The 22,500-nt window shown below is 40.0% G+C and overlaps 1 protein-coding gene across 1 annotated transcript in view; it reads left to right on the plus strand.

Annotated features, from left to right (window-relative positions):
• The window catches only part of LOC123509981 (protein unc-13 homolog A-like), a 417,157-nt gene that overhangs the window by 88,550 nt on the left and 306,107 nt on the right, over window positions 1-22,500 (plus strand). Inside the window, 2 exon segments of the mRNA XM_045264620.1 lie at window positions 7,097-7,126; window positions 13,308-13,410. Coding sequence (XP_045120555.1) covers window positions 7,097-7,126; window positions 13,308-13,410 — 133 coding nt within the window.

Here is a 22,500-nt window from a genome sequence, read left to right on the forward strand (position 1 = left end):
TCAGCCTCTACAACCGTAAAAACACCTTAAAAATCTCGTGTAATCTTAAATAATAATAATACTGGAGCTGGAGCACAGAACTGTTTGAGAATACGAGCCTCCGCTTTTCTCTATGTCTATTTTTATTGAAGGTTAACATTGTCTGCATGTTTTTTTTTTTTCCTGACTAACTAATGTAGCAGCTTTAGTACAGTTCATCTACTGTAACCTCATATTTTCTTCATGTATATTCTTATTGAAGGTTAAGACTGTTTGCGTTATGATTGTAGCAGGCTTTTCTACTCTAATCGTTACTGCTTTTGCAATTTTTCAGTGTTCTTTTTATATAAGGCTAGGAGTGTTTACCTTGCGAATACAGCAGCCTTTGTACAGCTCATCTTTCATATCTTTGACTTTCCACGGTCTTTAACTAACACTTTCTCTACGATACGAAACCATCAACAACAACAGAAGTAATGCATGCAATCTTCACAAGCATCTACAAGAAAGAAGGGAATTAAAACAAGATATTTTGATGTAGAACAGATAAAAATGTTTCAAAGTGATTAGGAATAAAGGAAAGATGTAGCAAGTGATTAGTAATAAAGGAAAGATATACTAATAGCAGTCAAACACCTCACGTAGCAGCTCAATTTTGCAGCGTCACCTGTGCTCGTGTTTAAGTGTTCACCTCCTCGTTCTGCGAATAGCGACGCAACATTAGAAAGTGTCTATATTAATGAACAAGACAAAGCGAGTTATTGGACGAGAATAGACAAATGACTTGCTCAGGAAAATTTTAAGGGCATGAATGAGACTACGTATGATGGGGAAACACTTTAATTTTATTCTTCTTTACACAGCGGTCTTCCTCAGCGGGCGTCCTCAGAGGGTACAGTTGTGGAAGCGTTAAGGAAATATTGTTTTGATATTTCCTGTGTGTCATCACCACGACAATCACACTCATTTGTCCAAAAGTATACAACGACATTTACAGTATTAGTCTTTACTTTGAGGCAACAACGCTCAGGGAATGAATACAAACTGAATCTTTTTAAATCCTCTTAGAAACGAGCAAAAATCGAAGCAAATTAGAGATATATAGCATCCAAACTCACACCATGAACGACAGACAATGGAAGGAGACACTGATCCTTTTAGAATTACCAGGAAACTAAAGAAAAGAAAAGAAATCGAAATGAGTCGAACATTATCATTTAATCTCACTTCACGCTTCATATTCTCAAAACGTTCCTGCGCTGCTCCTCCACTACTTTAAAAGGACTCTAGTTGAAGTTACACAGACTTTTGACCACTTCAGTACCATGACAAGCTTTCATATTCACTCTGCTTACTGTTTGGTGATTTTATACAGCTTCAGGAACTTACTTTGGGGATTAAAATAGTGCAGACTGTAGTCATTAATCTTCTGACCTTCATAGATCCTAACGTAAAGAAAATGGTCTAGTCATACCTAAAACTCGGGGTAAAAATGCGTCTGAGACTCTGAGTGCTGAAGGGGTTGAGAATTTTTACAGTTTCAGAGACGTAGATTAATCCCTTCAGTACTGGCAGAACTGTGTAAGATTAGACCATTTTATTGACATTAGGAAGACTCTGTGGAGGTCAGAAAATTAATGGCCACAGTCTTCACTATTTTAATCTCCCACATGAGTTTCTGAAGTTGTGAAAAATTACCAAATAGTAAGCAGAATGAATATGGAAACGCATCATGGTAGTGAAAGGGCTAAACGCACTCTACAGTACCAGCAGAAGCAGACGTGAGAACTTGGCAAGTCATCTATGTGGCTTTTGAAAACACTTGAGGGAGCAAACCGTTTCAGAATACAAGCTCATGAACGAGAAACAATAGGAATAGAATTTTGGATAACCCTTCATATCTTTTAGAGAAACAGCATTAAGTGGGCATTTTTATATATATTTTTTGTATTTTTTAGCATTGTGTTGCTCTTGGCTGGTCCTCTTTCCACATTAAAAAAAAGGGACACACGAACAAGCAGACACACACAGATGATCTTGAGTGTGAGCAGACGATATGATGAGAGTGCGTGTAATAAGGTGGTTTTAACTGCCCTGTTCAGTAAAGATCGGAAAATTAGTCACTCTTAGTCTTAGTGAGGTGAGAGAGAGAGAGAGAGAGAGAGAGAGAGAGAGAGAGAGAGAGAGAGAGAGAGAGAGAGAGAGAGATGATGCACTCGACTCCTGTACTCTTAGGCGTAAACCAGCTTGTGGGTCAATAGGTCATAGGGTTTACTGTATTGTATTTCTGCTCTCTCTCTCTCTCTCTCTCTCTCTCTCTCTCGCTCATTGCATCGTCAGGAAGTCATCAGGTACAGAGATCTTGTTTTGATAAAGAGACCACGTAATCCAGACTCATCATCCCCCCTTTACTTACCTCCTCCTCCTCCTCCTCCTCCTCCTCGTTGTCATCCTCGTCTTTTTCCTCCTTCTCCTCTTCCTCCTCTTCGTTTTTTTCGCCTCATATTCCTCTTATTCACACTCGCCCCGGTTCTTTTTTTTTCGTTCTTCCTTTGTGTTCTTTCTGTGTCTCCTCCTCCTCCTCCTCCTCTTTCATTCTAGGTACAGTCATGCCACGTGACTCACACCCACCCATTGCATTCACTGGTATTCCCCTCGTGTCATTCCCCACGATCTGAGACGGCTATCCCACCTCGCCTTCTGCCTCCTCCCACTCCCTTGCCTCATACCAGTCACGTACTTCCATATTAAGGCAACTGAGTCTCTTTTAAACTGCCATAAAAGTCCCTCCGTTCTTGCCTCTCTCTCAGACTATATTCAAGTTTTTCTTCATGAGTTAGGTTAGCGAGTCACTGCAGGGCTAAAGGATCGTGTTAGTGTCTCCCTTAGTCTGCCTCGCTACCTCCATTTATTTCAGAAGGCTCTAGGTGAAGATGAATGAGTTTTTAAGGGTGCTTTCTTGGTCCTAGTGACAGATGAATGAGGCTTTTTTTTTTTTTTACATAATTAACCCCTTTAGTACCAGGACGCGTTTTCATATTCATTCTGCTTACTAGTTCGTGATTTTACACAGCTTCAGAAACTTATATGAGGATTAAAATAATGAAGACTCTGGCCAATAATTTTCTGACCTCGTAGACCCTTCCTAATATCAATAAAATCGTCTAATCACACTAAAGACTCGAGGTAAAATGCGTTCCAATAATGAAGGGGTTAACAAGAGAAACATTGTGATAGAAGGGTGAAGCGAGTGGTAGCGTTCCTCACAGTCTATTTTACCACCTCCACGACTTTTTACAGGCTTTAGTTGAAGTTAATTGAATTTTTAGGAGTATTTTGATGGTCCTAGTGACAGATGAACAAGATCTCTTCATTATTAACAAGAGTAACATTGTCAGAGAAGGACTGAGAGAGTGGTAGCGTTCCTCAGTCTATCTCATCACTTCCACTACTGTTTTTAGAGTGTTTTCATGATCCTAGTGTCAGATGAACAAGATCTTTACTTTATTGATGGGATGCACAAGATTTCTTCATTATTAACAAGAGAAACATTGTCAGAGAAGGGCTGAGAGAGTGGTAGCGTATCTTACTGTTCATATCACCACCTCCACTACTGTTTTTAGAGTGTTTACGTGATCCTAGTGTCAGATGAACAAGTTCTCTACATTATTAACAAGAGAAACATTGTCAGAGAAGTGGTGAGAGAGTGGTATCGTTTCTCACAGTCTATCTCATCACCACTACTGTTTTTATGAGTGTTTTCGTGATCCTAGTGTCAGATGAACAAGATCTCTACTTTATTAATGGGAAAAACACTCTTGAAAACCCCTTTCATCCTCTTTGTGGCCTTAGAAAATTGTCGTGGTGGGAGAGCTAAGCGTTTCTGAACAGGACCCCAAAGTTGCAGGGCTCCAGGCTATTACCGTCTCTCCTCGCAATCATCTCCGTCATCACAGCTCATTTTTCATACCGCTCTTCCCGTGGCACCGTTTATGTAGCACCTCACCAACCCCAGTCCTCCCCCTGTCCTTTCCTTCCATGGCTCCAGGGAACTTATATGCGAGAGAGCAGCGTTTGTGTAGCTTCATAACCTAATCTGACCTCAGTGCCGTGACGCGTTTCCATATTCATTCTGCTTACTATTTGGTGATTTTATACAGCTTCAGAAACTTACGTAGGGGATTGAAATAGTGAAGACTGCGCCCATTAATCTTTTGACCTCCATAGACTCTTTCTAATGTAATAAAATGGTCTAATTGTACCCAAAACTCAAGGTACAAATGCATCCCAGTACTGAAGAGGTTAACCCAACTAACCTAAAGCCATAAGACACGTATACAAACTACTACAAAAACACAAAACAACAACAAACCTTGCCACTTTCTTTCCCCAACACTCGTAACCCCACCACAGTCACACCACCACCACCACAACCACCACCACCACCAGCCCAGCCTGGTTCGCCCGCAGCAAGAATGGTCCTCGCATCCGTGATTACCTTATAAGTCCTATCTGCTAAATGGACCAACTTCCCTTAGGTGATACCGTGCAGAGAGAGAGAGAGAGAGAGAGAGAGAGAGAGAGAGGGTGTCTAGTTCAATTTTGTGTCCTTTTTCGTATCACTGTAGAGAGAGAGAGAGAGAGAGAGAGAGAGAGAGAGAGAGAGAGAGAAGCAGACCAAGGAAGAGTGAAAGGAAGTGGAATGTGATGGGATGAAGGTGGGAATGTGTTAATGGAAGGAATAAAAGAAAGCAAGGGAAGGAAGAAGGAAAAACGGCAAGGAGGAGGATAAAAATTGGGTTTAGTCACCGGGAAGGAATTTGAGATGAACGAAACGCGAACTAGAAAAAAAAAAAAAATACAAAAAAAGTAATGATGACAAACAAATACAACAAAGATGATAATAACAGCAAAATTTAAAGTCATTTCATAAGACACGTGAAGATAAAGATTCTGTGACGTATAAGAGAGAGAGAGAGAGAAAGTACGTTTATTTATTTTCTGTGAAGACAATTGTGAGGGCCGGCCAGGAAGCGTACGGCGGGAATAATATGGCGAGGAAATAAAGTTATCTTAATGGAGAAATAAAGCAAGGAAGAAATATTCAGGTCAGCGGGCGAGGATTTACCATTTCTTAATTAGCTTTCATTGCGCCAAGTCGTTCCTCCTCCCCGCTCCATTACGAGATTCCCGTCTTCTCTATTGCTGCGTGACCAAAGAAAATGGAAGCGCTGAGAGGAAAAAGGAAAAAAATATAAGAATAAAAAAAATAATAATATAAATGATGAAATTCTGTTGACTATGCACATTTGAGTCTTAGGTTCGTATTGTCAACTAGTTCTCCACTATTTTAAAAGGCTTTATTTAAATTTACACGAGTTTTTTTTTTTTTCAAGGTGTTTTTACGGTTCTAGAGGCAGAGTGACAAGATTTCTACAATATTAACTGGAGAAACACTCTTTATAACCCCGCTAATTATCCCTGTGGTCTTAGAAAACAGTAGTAGTGAGAAAGTAAAGTTTTCAAGGTGTTTTTACGATTCTAGAGGCATAGTGACAAGATTTCTACATTATTATCTGTACAAACACTCTTTTTAACCCCGCTAATTAGTCATGGTGAGAGAATAGACTTTTTAAAGGTGTTTTTGCTGTTCTAGAGGCAGTGTAACAAGATTTCTACATAATGAACTGAAGACACACTATTGAAAATCCCGCTAATCATCTCTGTGACGGAAAAATACTCTTGGTGAAATAGCAAAGCGTTTCTAAATACGGATCTTTGTTTGTTAATGTGTGTGTGTGTGTGTGTGTGTGTGTGTGTGTGTGTGTGTGTGTGTGTGTGTGTGTGTGTGTGTGTGTGTGTGTCAAAACGCGTGAATGAATTTATGTGTTTCGTGTATGTAATTGTATTTTTTTTTATAACAATATGTACTAGTTTGGTATATTTGCATGATACACTTATACATTTATACATTATTCAAGGTGGGAGTAAGGTTGGTATTGCTGAATGTAGATTGTATTAGGTCCTCTTATCCATATGTATTTTCTTATCTCATTCCATTCCTCCTCCTCCTCTTCTCCTCCTCCTCCTCCTCCTCCTCCTCCTCCTCCTCCTCCTCCTCCTCCTCCTCCTCCTCCTCCTCCTTCATATAATCTTTTTCCTCTTCGTTGTTCTCGTTCTCTTCATCTTTTCTTTCCTCTTTTTATTTCTCATCTTTCTTTTTCATTTTCTTCTCCTTCTCTATATGATATTTTTTGTATGTGCGTGTGTCTGTCTGTATGTCTTCTTCTTCTTCTTCTTCTTCTTCTTCTTCTTCTTCTTCTTCTTCTTCTTCTTCTTCTTCTTCTTCTTCTTCTTCTTCTTCTTCTTCTTCTTCTTCTTCTTCACCCTTTTCCTCACTATTTTATTTCCTCCACACTTCATTCTTTCCATACCATTATATACCCTTTCTTTCCTCCGCTCCCTCCTTCCCTCCCTCGTTGCCTCCCCTTCCCTCCCGTCCCGTTCGCAATGAAAGGCGAGAAGATAATGCCTTTCGTATTTCTTTTTTCCCTCCAGAGTAAGTCTTTTCTATCCCTCCTGCTCCCCTTTCCTCCTTCTCTCCTTTCCCCTCCTGATAACAAGAGAGTAAAAAGACCAGTTTGATTTAGGGACTTGTGTATGACAAGGATGAATATTGTGGTTGTAGTGATGGTAACGTTGTGGTGGTGGTGGTGGTGGTGGTGGTGGTGGTATTACTAATGCTGATGTTAATACTACAGCTTTTACTACTGCCACTGGTGCTGTTGCTACTATTTTTTTGTCTTACTACTATTACTACTACTACTATTACTACTAATGCTGTTACATACTAATAATATGCTACTACTGCTATTACTTTTACTACTGCTATTACTTCTACTACTGCTACTACTGCTACTACTGCTACTACTGCTAACTTCTATTACTACTACTACTACTACTACTACTACTACTACTACTACTACTACTACTACTACTACTACTACTACTACTACTACAGTACATTCGTGTATATATTCATTATTATAGAAATAATAAAAAAAAATACTGATATCACACCTGTACTAATTTGACATTTTTCTCTCTCTCTTTACAGTTAAAAGGGCAAACTTAAGTGGAACCCAAGGTGAGTACAAGATTACTTTTCACTTTACTGTAAACATATATCTAAGTAATTTTCAAGCCTGACAGCAAGATAACTTCAAAACAATGCATTACTTTAGCCACTCATTTTTTTTCACATTTTTTAAGCTCAGATTTCACACGGGGCTTGAGAAACGGCTGCACAAATTTGGGGTTGTGACACGTAAGATTGGATCCCGTCAAGTATTTCCTGGCCAACAAGAGCATTAGGGGGAACGAGAGAGACGCAGCGGTAGTCACGAGGGAGCAACACACAGAACTCATTAAACAACACACATCTTCATCACCTCATTGTAACTTCCAGCCCGCTAAGACGCCGCTCCAGCACTCTTGATTCTCGCCGCCTTTTTTACAAGTTGTTGATTAATTGAAGGTCAGAGAGTGTAGCTGGCTCGAGAACGCTGTATTAAGTTAGTGTGTGTGTGTGTGTGTGTGTGTGTGTGTGTGTGTGTGTGTGTGTGTGTGTGTGTGTGTGTGTTTCGTGTAAGATTGAGTGATGTGATTAGACTGACATTGCGGTCACACACACACACACACACACACACACACAAACGTGAATGCAAATAATCTTTCATTCATAGTTATTACATTGCTTATCGAATGAAATGAGGGGAGGAAGGAGGAAGAACAGAGGAAGAGGGGAAAGTGCAAGGTAGGAGAAAGAAAAGACGTAGAATGAAGGATATGAAAAGAAGAAGGCGAGAAAGGAATAAATGATGGAAAAATGAAATAAAGGAAAAGAGAATGAATAGGTGAAGGAAAGAATGTGATAAATAATGCATTAAAGAAATAGAGAAAGAGTGAATGAATAGATGGATGAAGGAGGGAAAGGAATAGATGATGGAAAAAAGGAATAGAGGAAAAGGGAATGAATAGGTGAAGGAAAGAGAGGATAAATAATGGATGGAAGAAATAGAGAAAGACAGAATGAATAGACGAAGGAAAGAAAGGAAGAAATGTAGAAATAATTTGTTGACACGTGCATTAAATTTATAAATGTATGAAAGAAAAGAGAAGATGAAAAGGAAGAAGTAAAGAAAGAAAGAGCAACGAAAGGAATAATAGAAGAGAAATAAATATGAAGTGAAAGAGTAAAGATAAATAGCGAATGAAGAAAATACGTAAAATAAAAACGATAATTGCTTTTCTATACTGAACAACAAAAATTGGAGAAATAAAGAGGATTGTAAAGGAAGAGGAATAATAAAAAAAAAAAATAGAGATAAAAAAGGAAGATAATTAAGTATGAGAAACAAAACTAACATGAAATTTGGAATCGTAGAAGAGAAGGAGAAAAAAGATAATGAAACTTCTTGATTATCTTTTCCTCCTCCTCCTCCTCCTCCTCCTCCTCCTCCTCCTCCTTTTCCCAATAATCATCTTTGTCGTTTTTTTTCCTTATATGGTTTCTCGTGGTCTTTTTTTTTCTTCTCCTTCTCCTTCTCCTCCTCCTCCTCCTCCTCCTCCTCCTCCTCCTCCTCCTCCTCCTATTCCTCCTCCTGTACATCTTATATGACATCTCACTCAATGTCTGTCTTTGTCACTCCGGAGGCGATTTCTCTCTCTCTCTCTCTCTCTCTCTCTCTCTCTCTCTCTCTCTCTCTCTCTCTCTCTCTCTCTCTCTCTCTCTCTCTCTCTCTCTCTCTCTCTCTCTCTCTCTCTCTGTCAACGAGAAACATGTCTATTGTTTTCATTAAATTTTCTTCTTCTTCTTCTTCTTCTTCTTCTTCTTCTTCTTCTTCTTCTTCTTCTTCTTCTTCTTCTTCTTCTTCTTCTTCTTCTTCTTCTTCTTCTTCTTCTTCTTCTTCTTCTTCTTCTTCTTCTTCTTCTTCTTCTTCTTCTTCTTCTTCTTCTTCTTCTTCTTCTTCTTCTTCTTCTCCTCCTCCTCCTCCTCCTCCTCCTCCTCCTCCTCCTCCTCCTCCTCCTCCTCCTCCTCCTCCTCCTTCTTTTCTTTTCCTTACTCTCCTTTCTTCTTTTTTCGGTTTTCCTTTTGCTTGCGGAGAGAGAGAGAGAGAGAGAGAGAGAGAGAGAGAGAGAGAGAGAGAGAGAGAGAATATTGGATTCTAATATATCAAGTGAATTGTTTCGCTTATTTTGCTTCATTCTTTTTCAGTGACGAGTGGTGAAAAGTATACTTACTAAAAATCATTCATATTCTCTTCACCAATCTATTAATTAATGTATTTGTTTGCAGCAGCAGTAGTAGTAGTAGTAGTAGTAGTAGTAGTAGTAGTAGTAGTAGTAGTAATAGTAGGAGGAGTAGTAGTAGACACCTACCGAAACGAGAATTTACTGCCAGTGAGGTCTACTAGCACTTGTTCAGGGGATGCTGTGAACTCTCCATTAAATTTAGTTGTGATCTTGCTGAACGTTTCCCTTTGTGTCTCAGAACTCTAGGGGGCGGTCACAGCCTGCCCTGTAAAGACAACTCTCCTACTTCTCATAAAACTACATGTACTTACCACACACACACTCTTCACTTCAAATTCTTGACTTAATTCTTTCGTATCTTTTATGGAGACTGCAATTCCAGTGGGCCTTTTATTTTCTAATGTATATTTATTTTTACCCTTTGCAGTTTTAACTCTTACATAGAAAAAAAAATAACAATAGCATAGTAACTCCCAAATCAGGTGCTAGTCGTCTCAAACACACATAACTCCCTAAGACATTTAATCCTTTCTTTCACTAACTCTATCGGACCTGTAAGGGGACTGACAATTAAGTAGGCCTTGTCTGTCTTTTTTTTCTTTCTGTTGCTCTAGGCCAGTTTCTCTCTCTTACATAAAAAAAAACAACACTCCATAAACACCAAACAAACCAGAGCATCCTTCGCAACTCCTTCACACTGGCGGCTTTGATTCACTGGCACCACAACAACACGGTCACACAGCGGCGGCGACAAGGAATAGCACACCACAACAAGTATTAGTAATGGTAATAGGTGTAATAAAGTAAAGTAACAGCACTCATATATACTCGTAGCTGTACACAGTGCATTTATCGTGATGTTCTTGCCGTGCTATCGCTAATGCAGGTGTGACACGCTGCCTTGTACTGTATGACCGTGTTCTGCGTCCCTCGTATCACAATACAACACAATGAATCTTTTAAGCATGTATTCTGAATTGGCTTACTCTCTCCCCGCGACTGTTTTCCAAGGCCACAGAGATGATTGGTCTGGTTCTCAAGGGTGTTTCTCCTGTTAATAAAGGAGAAATTTTGTTAACGTGTCATTAAAACGATAAAAAAACATAAGAAATTGTGTAACTTATTATAAACCAGTATTCCGAAAAGCTTTAACTCACCCTACTGTTTTTTTAAGGCCACAGAGATGATTAGCCGGGTTTCCGAGAGTTTCTCCTGCTGATGAATTGGGAATCTTGTTTGTCTGTCACTAAAAACATAAATAGACTTAAAAACGCTTTACTATCGCACCATTACTGTTTTCTAAGGCCATGGAGGTGATTAATTGGGTTTCCGAGTGTTTCTCCTACTGATAAACTAGGAATATTGTTTATCTGTCACTAAAAACATAAATAAACGCTTTGCTCTCTCACCATGTCTATTTTCCAAGGCTACAGAGATTATTCTGATCCTCAATGGTGTTTCTTCTCTTAATAATGAAGAAACCTTGTTAATCTGTCACTAGGATCATAAAACCACTTTTAAGAACTCGTGTAGTTTCAACTAGATCTTTTTAATGAAGTGGAGGTGCAGCGCAGAGGTGCTTCATAACACCGTGACTGTGTGAGTAATGGTGTGAATTTTGACTGTGATAGGTTTGTTTGTCTTTCATTCTATTTTCTTTAAGCAATTTAACATTTATGAGACGTGCTTAGATTTTTATCATTTTCCGTTGTTCTTGTTTTGTTTTTTCGTGTATAATTATGTGTATACATGAAGTACCACCACCACCACCACCACCACCACTCCTACTACTACTACTACTACTACTACTACTACTACTACTACTACAATCATCATCAGTGTTATTGACCATGGTTGCCTACTGGTCACCCAGCCAGCCTTTCCCCTACGGAAAGAGCTCAGAGCTCATACTGACCGATCTTCGGGTAGGACTGACACCACACAACCTCTCGAATTACATCCCGTACCTATTTTACTGCTTGGTGAACAGGGACTACACATTAAGAGGCTTGCTCATTTGGAGTATCGCTCCCGAGATTCGAACCAAGGCCCTCTCGGTTGTGAGGGGAATGTGCTAGCCATTACAAAATGCGGTGGGTGTGTGTGTGTGTGTGTTTCACTGTTTGATCTGCTGCAGTCTCTGACGAGACAGCCAGACGTTACCCTACGGAACGAGCTCAGAGCTCATTATTTCCGATCTTCGGATAGGCCTGAGACCAGGCACACACCACACACCGGGACAACAAGGTCACAACTCCTCGATTTACATCCCGTACCTACTCACTGCTAGGTGAACAGGGGCTACAGGTGAAAGGAGACACACCCAAATATCTCCACCCGGCCGGGGAATCGAACCCCGGTCCTCTGGCTTGTGAAGCCAGCGCTCTAACCACTGAGCTACCGGGCCGTGTGTGTGTGTGTGTGTGTGTGTGTGTGTGTGTGTGTGTGTACGGTTTGCTTATATATACTGTGCCCTCCATTACACACTCAGGTGGTTACTGCAGATGTGTACTGTGCGCCACATGTAGTTCCGGTAGCTTATGTGTTTTTCCCCATTCTTTTTTCCATCCTCTATTTTCTTTTTCCCTGGCGTTTCCTTTCTTTGTCGTCTGAATATTGTGGGAAATTGAGTTGAGGTTCATAATAGGGTGCATTAAGGATGGAGGACCAGGAGGAGGAGGAGGAGGAGGAGGAGGAGGTGAAGGAGGAAGAGGAAGGAGAAAAGGTGCTATAATAGACGGGAAGCAAAAACTTGAAAAAAATGTGATAAAGAATAGATTTTAAGGAAGAGAGTAAAGACAAAGGCGAGAACATGAGCAGTAGCAAGAAAAGGCGAAGAGAGAAAGAGAGACAGGATTAAAACCAGGAAAAAATGGTGGTGGTTGTATTAGCAGTAGTAGTAGTAGTAGTAGTAGTAGTAGTAGTAGTAGTAGTAGTAGTAGTTACCGTAACAAAGGAACACAAAGAAACAGAAGAGAAGAACAAACAGAAGCATACTTATGATTACCATTTAGAAGCAGATTTGTGATCCAATACACTAATTAACATATAAGTAAAACAAATATATTAATAGTAAAACCACTTATTTACTATTTATGATGCACTAATACTACTCCTGTTGTTACTTTTTACTATTATCATCTGTTCTTATGATGTACTACGTTTACTTCTACTGTTGCTACTTTTACTATTATTTCGCTCATTGTCATATAACATTAACCCTTTCAGTACCATGACGCATTTCCATATTCACTGTATTTACCACTTGGAGATTTTATACAACTTCAGAAACTCATGTGGGGTATTAGAATAGTGAAGACTGTGGCCATTAGTCGTCTGATCTTGATAGACTCTTCCCAATGTCAATAAAGTGGTCTAATGGTACAGAAATCTCAAGGTAAAAATGTGTCCTGTATTGAAAGGGTTAATGTTACTTTTTCTTTCTCCTTGTGTTGATATTACTTCTAATATGATTTTTACTAATTTTACCTAACTTTACTATGATGCATCTTTGTTTCTTCTACTATTACTACTTTTACCATTATTTCCCTTATTTATCATATATTTATGTTACTTTTTCTTTTCTCCTTGTACTAATATTGTTCCTACTATTATTACTCTTACTGTGTTTACTTCTGTTACTTTTTACTATTACTACTTCTAATATTGTTTCCCCATTTATCATATACCAATATTTCTTTTCCTTTTCTCCTGATATTAATATTGCTCTTGCTATTATTGCTCTTACTGTCTTTACTCCTGTTTCTTTAAGTATTGGTACTGATTTATTTTCTCCCCATTTATCATATACTAATGTTACTCTTTCCTTTTTATTTTATTGCTACTTCTAATATTGTTCCTCCTCATTTACCTTACACTATTGTTACTCCTTCCCTTCCTTCCGTGAGAGTCGATCACTTGAATACCTCTTTCTTTTTCTACTGCTGCTTCTAATATATTTTCCTCTCATTTACCATATACTAATGTTTCTCTTTCCCTTCCCTCCCTGACAGCCGACCAGTTGAACAGCTATGTAACCCTCAAACTACAAAATGTCAAATCGACTACTGTGTGCGTCAAGGGCTCCCAACCTCGATGGGAGCAGGATTTCCTTTTGTGAGTACCCCTGTGTGTGTGTGTGTGTGTGTGTGTGTGTGTGTGTGTGTGTGTGTGTGTGTGTGTGTGTGTGTGTGTGCGTGTGTGCGTGTGTGTTTGAGACCTGCATGCCGGTACATATGAATATAAGAATAATTAAATAACAAGGCGGGCAGACAGACAGCCCTTTACACACATACACACACACACGCACACGCACACACACACACACACACACACACACACACACACACACACACACACACACACACACACACACACACACGTTCAATATTAGCAGGTAGCGGAGCCTCCAACCAGGTAATGCGCTACGCCAGGTGACTTATTGCACGCACACACCACACACACACACACACACACACACACACACACACACACACACACACACACACACACACACACACACACACACACACACACACACACACACACATACATACATACATACATACATACATACATACATACATACACACACACACACACACACACACACACACACACACACACACACACACACACACACACACACACACACACACACACACACACACACACACACACACAATTGTATTTTTGGGAATTGTCTCAAGTGTGTTCTGGAGGAGGAGGAGGAGGAGGACGAGGAGGAGAAGGAGGAAGAAGAGGACGAAGAGGAGGAGGAGGAGGAGGAGGAGGAAGAAGAGAGAGAAGAAGAAGAAGGAGGAGGAGGAGGAGGATCAAGAATATTTAGGAATCCTTTCTTGTTATCCCGAGAGAGAGAGAGAGAGAGAGAGAGAGAGAGAGAGAGAGAGAGAGAGAGAGAGAGAGAGAGAGAGAGAGAGACAGAGAAATTACTATGCTTGCTCACGAACGAGGAAGTACTGCAAGTTAATAAAGAGAGCCGGAGAGAAGGAAGACGTGATAAAGCTGAGGAAATCCACAAAATAAAGAACCCTGCTGTGTGTTTGGGTTCGCGGCGTGTGAGTGCGTGTGTGCGTATGCGTGTGCGTGTGCGTGTGCCTGTGCGTGTGTCTTACATAATCCGCGGTCTCGTAGTCTTTATACTTACCTATAATTTCCTAACAGAACAAAGACGATAAAGGAAAGTAACCAGCATAGTGTAATATTACGTAATACCGCTGTGACCATACTATCGCTACGTCAAACTCTCACGATTTGGGGTTAGCGACAGCCAGGACTATCTGAGTAACCATCGCCTCCCTACCTGTGCTTGCGTGGCGTGAGGTGTGTGAATCAGCTCAGGTGTGGTCGTATTAGTCAGTTAGGGTGGCCAGGGGAGTGAGGGAGCTTAAAGGAATGTACCAGGAGCAGTTGGCTGGAGTCACGAAGGGAGAGAAGGTGGTGATAGTGATTCGTATTTAGAAACCCTTTGCTTTCATACCAGTTACCACGACGGTCTTCACAGGCCACATAGATGACTAACCGGGTTTTCAAGTGTTTCTGTTGTTGATAATGTGAAAAAGGTTGCTAATTTGGCTCTAGAACTTTATGAGTATCTGTAAAATGTGTTGTAACTTGAAGAGACTGGGTGTAGTAGAGGTGTGGTGCAGAAGTGTTTGAGGTGCAGTGTGTCGTCAGTGCCTGAACGAAGCGAACTGTGGTCTGTTGCTGGAATGATTGAGAGACTAATGTGCTAATGAAATATCTGACAGGGTTAGTGACATTGAGATTTTGTATAAGGATGTAATGTTGCTGCTTAGTGTCAACTGTTCCTAGAAATATTGTGCCAGAAAGGTGAAAGTCGTCATGATGTATGTGTCGGACAAGACTGTGAAGTGAACTATTGGACTGATAAACTTGGTGCTTAGTATGGCAAACGGAGCGATACAAGGAAATCACGACTAACGATATACCTGAAAACTGTATCATCAACAAGACTAAATTTGCCACGGTGTTTTGTGTACAGTGATGAAATGAGCAAGACGTGGACTTCAGTTATGACAAAGGAATATTTTCATACCACGTCACATCACTACCTGGAAACATTACTCTGCACAGAAGCTGAAAAATAGTTTGGTCACAACGAACTATATACAAGGAAACTAGTTATCAATATACCTGAAAATGTTATGCCATCAAGGAGACTAATTTTGTCGTGATATGGTATGTAACATGATGGAGTGAACAAAAGACTGGTGGACTTATTCGTTATAACAGTGACATTGCCATCAAACGTCAGTAATTGCAACATTATACCATAAAGAGAGTGAAAAATAGCTTCGTCATAGCGATGTTTAGGAAAGACAACAATAGATTAGTGTGAAGCCGAAGATGGCACTCTGAATTCACCGTTGTATTCAAGACTAAAACAAAGATTCCTGGAAACATTACGCCATATAGAAAGTGAATAACTGGGTTTTTTTTTTTTTATTTATACCATGTGGGCTTTTCACGGGAATTTCTGGTCTAAAGGGGATACTTTTTAGGGTACCTCCTATCTCAAAGCCCACCCGCTAGGAAACCGTTGCCCCAAGTGAGGAAGCCCAACCTACACTCGGACCGTGGACAGGATTCGAACCCGTGCGCTTGGAGACTCCTCGGACCCCAAAGGATAAAATAAGAGAGATGTGGCCAGAGATGGGAACTGCTCAATACACTGCGTCACTGCAACAAAGGAAGCACCACTCTATATACAGTGAAGAATAGTTTGGTTCCACCGATATTTTGGAAGACAGAACGAAAGGGTGAGTAAGGTGCGGTGGAAGCTGTGAGCCTCTGAATGTACTGAATAAGACTGGAGACTGCGTAATAAAGGAGAGAAAGTTAAGGAGAGATTTTTTTTCGTATTATTTTGAAAGACAGTGAAAGAATAAGGTACGGAGGAAGCTATGAGTCCCAGAACACAACGAGTCATACCGGAGACTGTAATAAAGGTCAACTATATATGTATAAAGTATAGGACAGTTTTTTTCACAATGATATTTTGGAAACCAGTGAAAGAATAAGGTGTGGCGGAAGCTGTGAGTCTCTGAATACAACAAGCCGTACTAGAAACTGCGTGATAAAGGCAAACTACATATAGAAAGTACAGGAGAGTTTTTTTTCACAATGATATTTTGGAAACTAGTGAAAGAGTAAAGTGTGGCGGAAGTTGAGTCCCTGAATATAACGAGTCATAATAAAGACAAACTACATAAAGTAAAGGGTAGATTTCTTCACAATGATATTTTGGATAGGAGTGAAAGAGTAATGTGTGGGGAAGCTGTGAGTCCCACGCACTAGAAGCTCAGTATCAGAGGTAACACACAAGAAACAGTTCCCTTGACGGCTGGCACTAAGATAGGATGAGAGAGAATGGCGGGACGGGAGAGTCAACACAGGCAGGCGGGAGGCAGACTCGCTAAAGTGTAAAGAAGGGCGTTCACCTCCGTATCCGCCTCACTGCAGTTTTGTGGCCTGGGTACGGTTGAGAGCGCCGTGAGACTGTGCCTTGTTTCATCACACTGAGCTACATACGCATTCTTCTGAGCTAAGTGATGGACGCTTTGCTGAAGTGGTTTGTGGGAATGTCTTCGTTCTTTGCCTTCTTAGAATCATAGCCGGTGATTTTTTTCTTTTCTTTTCTTTACTTAAACGGACAAAGAAAGCTGGCGAAGGACAAGAAAAAAAAAATAAATAAACAAAAAACTGAGATTGCTACTCCCATGAAAACTGTAAAATGGAGAAAACATCTTTAATACGGATATTGATTTAGCTCAGATGTTGCGATGTACAAAGAACTGGGAGAAGCAAAGCACACACAGAATACCACAGGTTATCATCGAAATTAATGAAAAATGAGTGTACTGGTGACGTCTTGCAGTAGTGAACTAATGAAAAAAAGTGAAAGAAGGTAGGCAATGATTATATGCCGTCATTTTGTGTGTGTGTGTGTGTGTGTGTGTGTGTGTGTGTGTGTGTGTGTGTGTGTGTGTGTGTGTGTGTGTGTGTGTTCACGTAAGACACTGGCACAAGAGAATAAAGAACACGTGTGGTGCATTGTCTTAGCGATTATGTGATGGGGGAAAGAAGACACATTCCTCTTTTTACGACATTCCTCTGGGCTTGTCTTCGGGATTGCTGGCCATGCATTGTGTTGATGGTGGCGGCGTTGGGGTGTCTGAGGGAGTGACGTCATGCATTCTTGATATATAAGGTACGTCAGATCTGAAGTAGTTTCGCCTTCGTGCATTGTTTTCCTGGCGTCAGTTTGTGTGAGGGAGTTGATGTTTGATTTGAATTACTCTCCTTTCCATACTTTGTTTTGAGGTTGATGAAATTAGGTCGGTATTGAGAAACGCTGTGCTCTCTCTCTCTCTCTCTCTCTCTCTGCAACTATTTTCCAAGGCTGTAGAACCGATTAGCAGGATTCTCAAGACCATTTCTCGTGTTATCGTGTTAGAAATATTGTTAATCAGTTATTACAAGCATAAAAATATCACTGAAAGCTTTACTCCCTTGATTACCATGAGTTTTTGTATATTTATTCTGCTTACTATCTGGTGTTTGTATAAAGCTTCAGAAACTTATGTGGGGGTTAAAATAGTGAAACCTGTGGCCATTGATCTTTTGACCTCCATAGACCCTTCCTAATGTCAATAAAATGGTCTAATCGTACACAAATATCAAGGTAGAAATGTGTCCCAGTACTGAAGGGGTTACCCAATGGTGGGTGAGCAAGGAAGGGTCAATTACCAATAAATAAGTAAAAAAGGAACGTTTTGTAAAGGTGAGATGTGGCAGTTAGATTTAAATTACTGTCGTCATCCATTTTGCCACCGGACGAGTTACCGTGGGCGCGGCTGTAACTATCCCTGGTGGTGTATTTATGTATGTATGTATGCATGTATGTATGTATGTATGTCTTGGTGGTTACTCGGGAATTAGCGGACTGACAATGGAATGCACGTCTATATATCTTTGTACATTATAGTTATTGAGATCAAGGCAGGAATTCTTTTTTTTTTTTTTTTTTTTTGCTATTGTTTTTGTCCACGACGTCTTTAGGGATAGCACTGTCTTGCTCACATCGCCACTGCTGCTTTTGGTGTTTCCTATTCCTCGACGTGTAAATTTTTCCTTCCCAACTCTTAAGGAAAACTAAAGGAAAAGAATATTATAAGTCTTTATTACATCCTTGCTTACTTCCCTTTCTCTTCTCCTCCTCCTTTGCCTCCTTCTCTTTCTCTTTATCTCTTACCATCTCCTCCTCCTCCCTCTCCTCCTCCTCCTCCTCCTCCTCCTCCTCCTCCTCCTCCTCCTCCTCCTCCTCCTCCTCCTCCTCCTCCTCCTCCTTTTTAAACTACAGGACAAGGTCTACATACGACACGAGACATTACCTTCTTTGTGTGTGTGTGTGTGTGTGTGTGTGTGTGTTTGACTCGTTTCTTTCTTCTTTTTTTTTTTATCTTCCTTTCTTCTTCCTTCCTTTACGTAACTTTTAAAAAGAAGGAGGAAGAGGAGGAAGAGGAGAAGGAGGAAGAAGAGAAGGAGGAAGAAAAAAATATAAAAGCGATATACTCGTAAGATAAAGTTTTGCTCATAATTTTCTTTCTTCTTCTTTTTCTTTTTCTTCTTCTTCTTCTTCTTCTTCTTCTTCTTCTTCTTCTTCTTCTTCTTCTTCTTCTTTTCTTTCTCTCCTTGATGTTGTAAATTTTGACATTATTATTATCATTATTATTATTATTATTATTATTATTATTATTATTATTATTATTATTATTATTATTAGTAGTAGTAGTAGTAGTAGTAGTAGTAGTAACAAAAGTAGTATTTATTACAGTACATATTGCCATTCTCTTTCATTTCCTTCCTCTTTCCCTCCCTGTCTCTTCATCCCTCCCTCACTCCCTGTTTCTCTCTCTATCCCTCTCTCCCTCACTCCCTGTCCCTACTTCCCTCCTTCCCTCCTTCCCTCTCTCTCCTCACTCCCTGTCCCTCCCTCCTCCCTCCCTCCAGACACTCCTCTCCCGCGCCTTGCCCAGCTTTCATTCATCCGTGGGAGCGTGGCGCCTCCAAGTCCTTCTGGTGACGTCACTGCAGAGGGCTTGACGTCACACCAGCAGGGCAGCCTCTCTCTCTCTCTCTCTCTCTCTCTCTCTCTCTCTCTCTCTCTCTCTGGAATTTTCTCAATTTTTTAGTTCGCTTCTCTGCGTTTCAATGTTAATTATTTTCTTTCCACTTTGTTTACGAAGTCGTTACTTTCCGTTTTCTTTCATTCGTTTATTCGTTCCCTTATTTTCCTCTTTTGGGTTTTTTTTTCGTGTATGTCTTATTTCTTGAGCTTCCGTTTCGTTCCTTAACTTTTTTTCTTTCTTTAAGTCATCTCGCCTCCTCATCCTCCTCCTCCTCCTCCTCCTCCTCGTTCGTCTCTTCGTCCTCCTCCTCTTCCTTCTGGCGCCTTTCCATTTATCATTTTCAGCAAAGCATGACAACATTAGTTATTTTTGAGGAGGAGGAGGAGGAGGAGGAGGAGGAGGAAGAGGAGGAAGAGGAACAGGAGGAGAAGGAGGAGGAGGAGAAGGAAAGGATGAGAAACAGTATAATATTAATTAGAAATAACAGAAAGAGAGAAAAAAAAAAAGAGGATGGATGAAATTTTAAATGGAAGTTATCATTTTACAACCATGTACGTGAACTGTTAAGAGAGAAAGAGAGAGAGAGAGAGAGAGAGAGAGAGAGAGAGAGAGAGAGAGAGAGAGAGAGAGAGAGAGAGAGATGGACAGACACTCATGGTAAAATGCAGAGAGTGATAGAGTCAGTTTTACAGTTTTCAAAGGTATATTGTTGCTTCCTGTTTCTCTGAGCTAAGGTCACGGCCAGCTCGGTCAAGGTCAGGTCAAGTCAAGGCTAAATCGAGGTCACAGAGATGCATTTTTATTAGAAGCGATAAGTAAATTTGACCTGGTTTATATTTTCGATTTGAGGTCAACTTTTTTTATTCTTCCTTCTATTCTGTTTTCTTTTTTCATTTCATTGTTTGATTTTGTTCATTTTTTAATTTGACCTGGTTTGTGTTTTTGTTTTGAGGTCAACTTTTTATTTTCCCTTCAATTTTTTTTTTTTTTCATTTCAATGCTTGGTTTTGTTCATTCTTTTAAATCACATCATTTCTTCTTTGATTTAATTGACTTTCTTCTACTTTTTTCTTCTTAATTTCTTTTCAACTATTTTTTTTTCTATTTAATTTTATCCTGGAGTTGTTTTTTTTATTCTTTCTCCTCGTGTTTCCTTCTCCACCTGTTTATTTTTCTCACCTTTTTCTCTTCACATCTTTATTTATTTCATTTTACGTATTTCCTTTTCATGTTTAGACTCTTTATTCATCTGAGTCTCGTTTTCTCTTCGTTTCTCTCTTCTTTTTTTCTTTACTTTATTTTTCCCGTCTTTCGTAGTTTTTCTCAAATTTTTCTCTTGTTTCTGTTTTTTCATTTATCTGAGTACATTTTCTTCTCGCTTTCCTTCCTCTGTTTGTTTATCATCCTTTCCTTTTTTTCCTTTTTCCTTCTTCAATGTTTCTGAAATGGTTTAATCTTCCTTGCTCACATTTCTTCCTTTACTTATTCACTGTTCATCTCTCTCTCTCTCTCTCTCTCTCTCTCTCTCTCTCTCTCTCTCTCTCTCTCTCTCTCTCTCCGTTCCTTCATTCCCTCCTTTCATCAGGTCATGGTCATTTTCTCTCTTTTTACCTTTTTTTTTCCTTTCCCCTCCTCGCATTTATTTTTTGTATTATTATTTTTCAGTCTTCCCTCTTACTCTCCCCTTCTTCCCCTCCCTCCTTCCCCTCCCCCTCCCCAAATCCCCTCAGTCAACAAGTTTTAATGATGGCTTCAACCCCCTGACACTACCGCTTCGTCACCCCCCCCTCTGCTCTCGTCTCTCTCTCCCCTCTATCTCTCTCCCTCTCTCTCTCTCTCTGTCTCTCTCTCTCCCCTCTGCCCTTCATTACTCCTGTCCTTGTCTCTATAGTTTTCCCCTCCTCTTAAGTTCGTGATCCAAGCTCTCTCTCTCTCTCTCTCTCTCTCTCTCTCTCTCTCTCTCTCTCTCTCTCTCTCTCTCTCTCTCTCTCTCTCTCTCTCTCTCTCTCTCTCTCTCTCTCTCTCTCTCTCTCTCTCTCTCTCTCTCTCTCTCTCTCTCTCTCTCTGTGTGTGTGTGTGTGTGTGTGTGTGTGTGTGTGTGTGTGTGTGTGTGTGTGATTTTCTATATTTCTTGCCATTTAAATGTTTGCCTATTTGTTGTTGTTATTATTGTTGTTGTTGTTGTTGTTGTTGTTGTTGTTGTTGTTGTTGTTGTTGTTGTTGTTGTTGTTGCTTTTTGTTTGTTGTTGTTGTTGTTGTTGTTGTTATCATTGTTGTTGTTGTTGTTGTTGTTGTTGTTTGTTGTTGTTGTTGTTGTTATTGTTGTTGTTGTTGTTTTTGTTATTCTTGTTGTTGTTGTTGTTGTTGTTGTTGTTGTTGTTGTTGTTGTTGTTATTGTTATCAATGTTGTTGTTGTTGTTGTTGTAGTACTAATTCTCCTTCCTTACTTTTTTTCTGTATTTTCTTGACTCTTTCACAAATAGTACAAGAGAGTTACCTACACATCTTAGTAAGGCACTCGAGCTGTGTTGCTATTTAGACTTTCTTTGTATTCCTTTGTATTTGTATTCCTCCTCCTCCTCCTCCTCCTGTAAGAAAGTTAGGTATTCATCTGAGTAAGGCCATCTAGGTGTGTTGCTACTTGTATTCCTCCTCCTCCTCCTCCTCCTCCTCTGCTTTCATTCATCCTCCATCCTCCTCCTCCTCTGCTTTCATTCACCCTCAAAACATCTCTTCCTTCATTGTCTCCTCGCCACAGTTTACTCCCTTTTCATCCTCTCACTATGGTTCCTCCCTTCATCCTTTTCCCTTTCCCCTTTCCACCTCCTTTTGTTCTCCTTTTATTTACTTTTCAGTTGCCTCTTTCTGTTCTCTTGCTTGCCTTATTCTTATCACATTCGCTCTTTTCATTCATTAAATATTTCCTATTCCTTCACTTTTCAAAACGTATCTACATTATTTTTCTTTCCTGTTCATACTCTTTAACTTTTTTTTTCTCCGTGTTCCGTTTTTTATCTCCTTTCTATCCCTT

Source organism: Portunus trituberculatus, chromosome 28, assembly GCF_017591435.1.
Source record: "Portunus trituberculatus isolate SZX2019 chromosome 28, ASM1759143v1, whole genome shotgun sequence".
NCBI lineage: Eukaryota > Metazoa > Arthropoda > Malacostraca > Decapoda > Portunidae > Portunus > Portunus trituberculatus.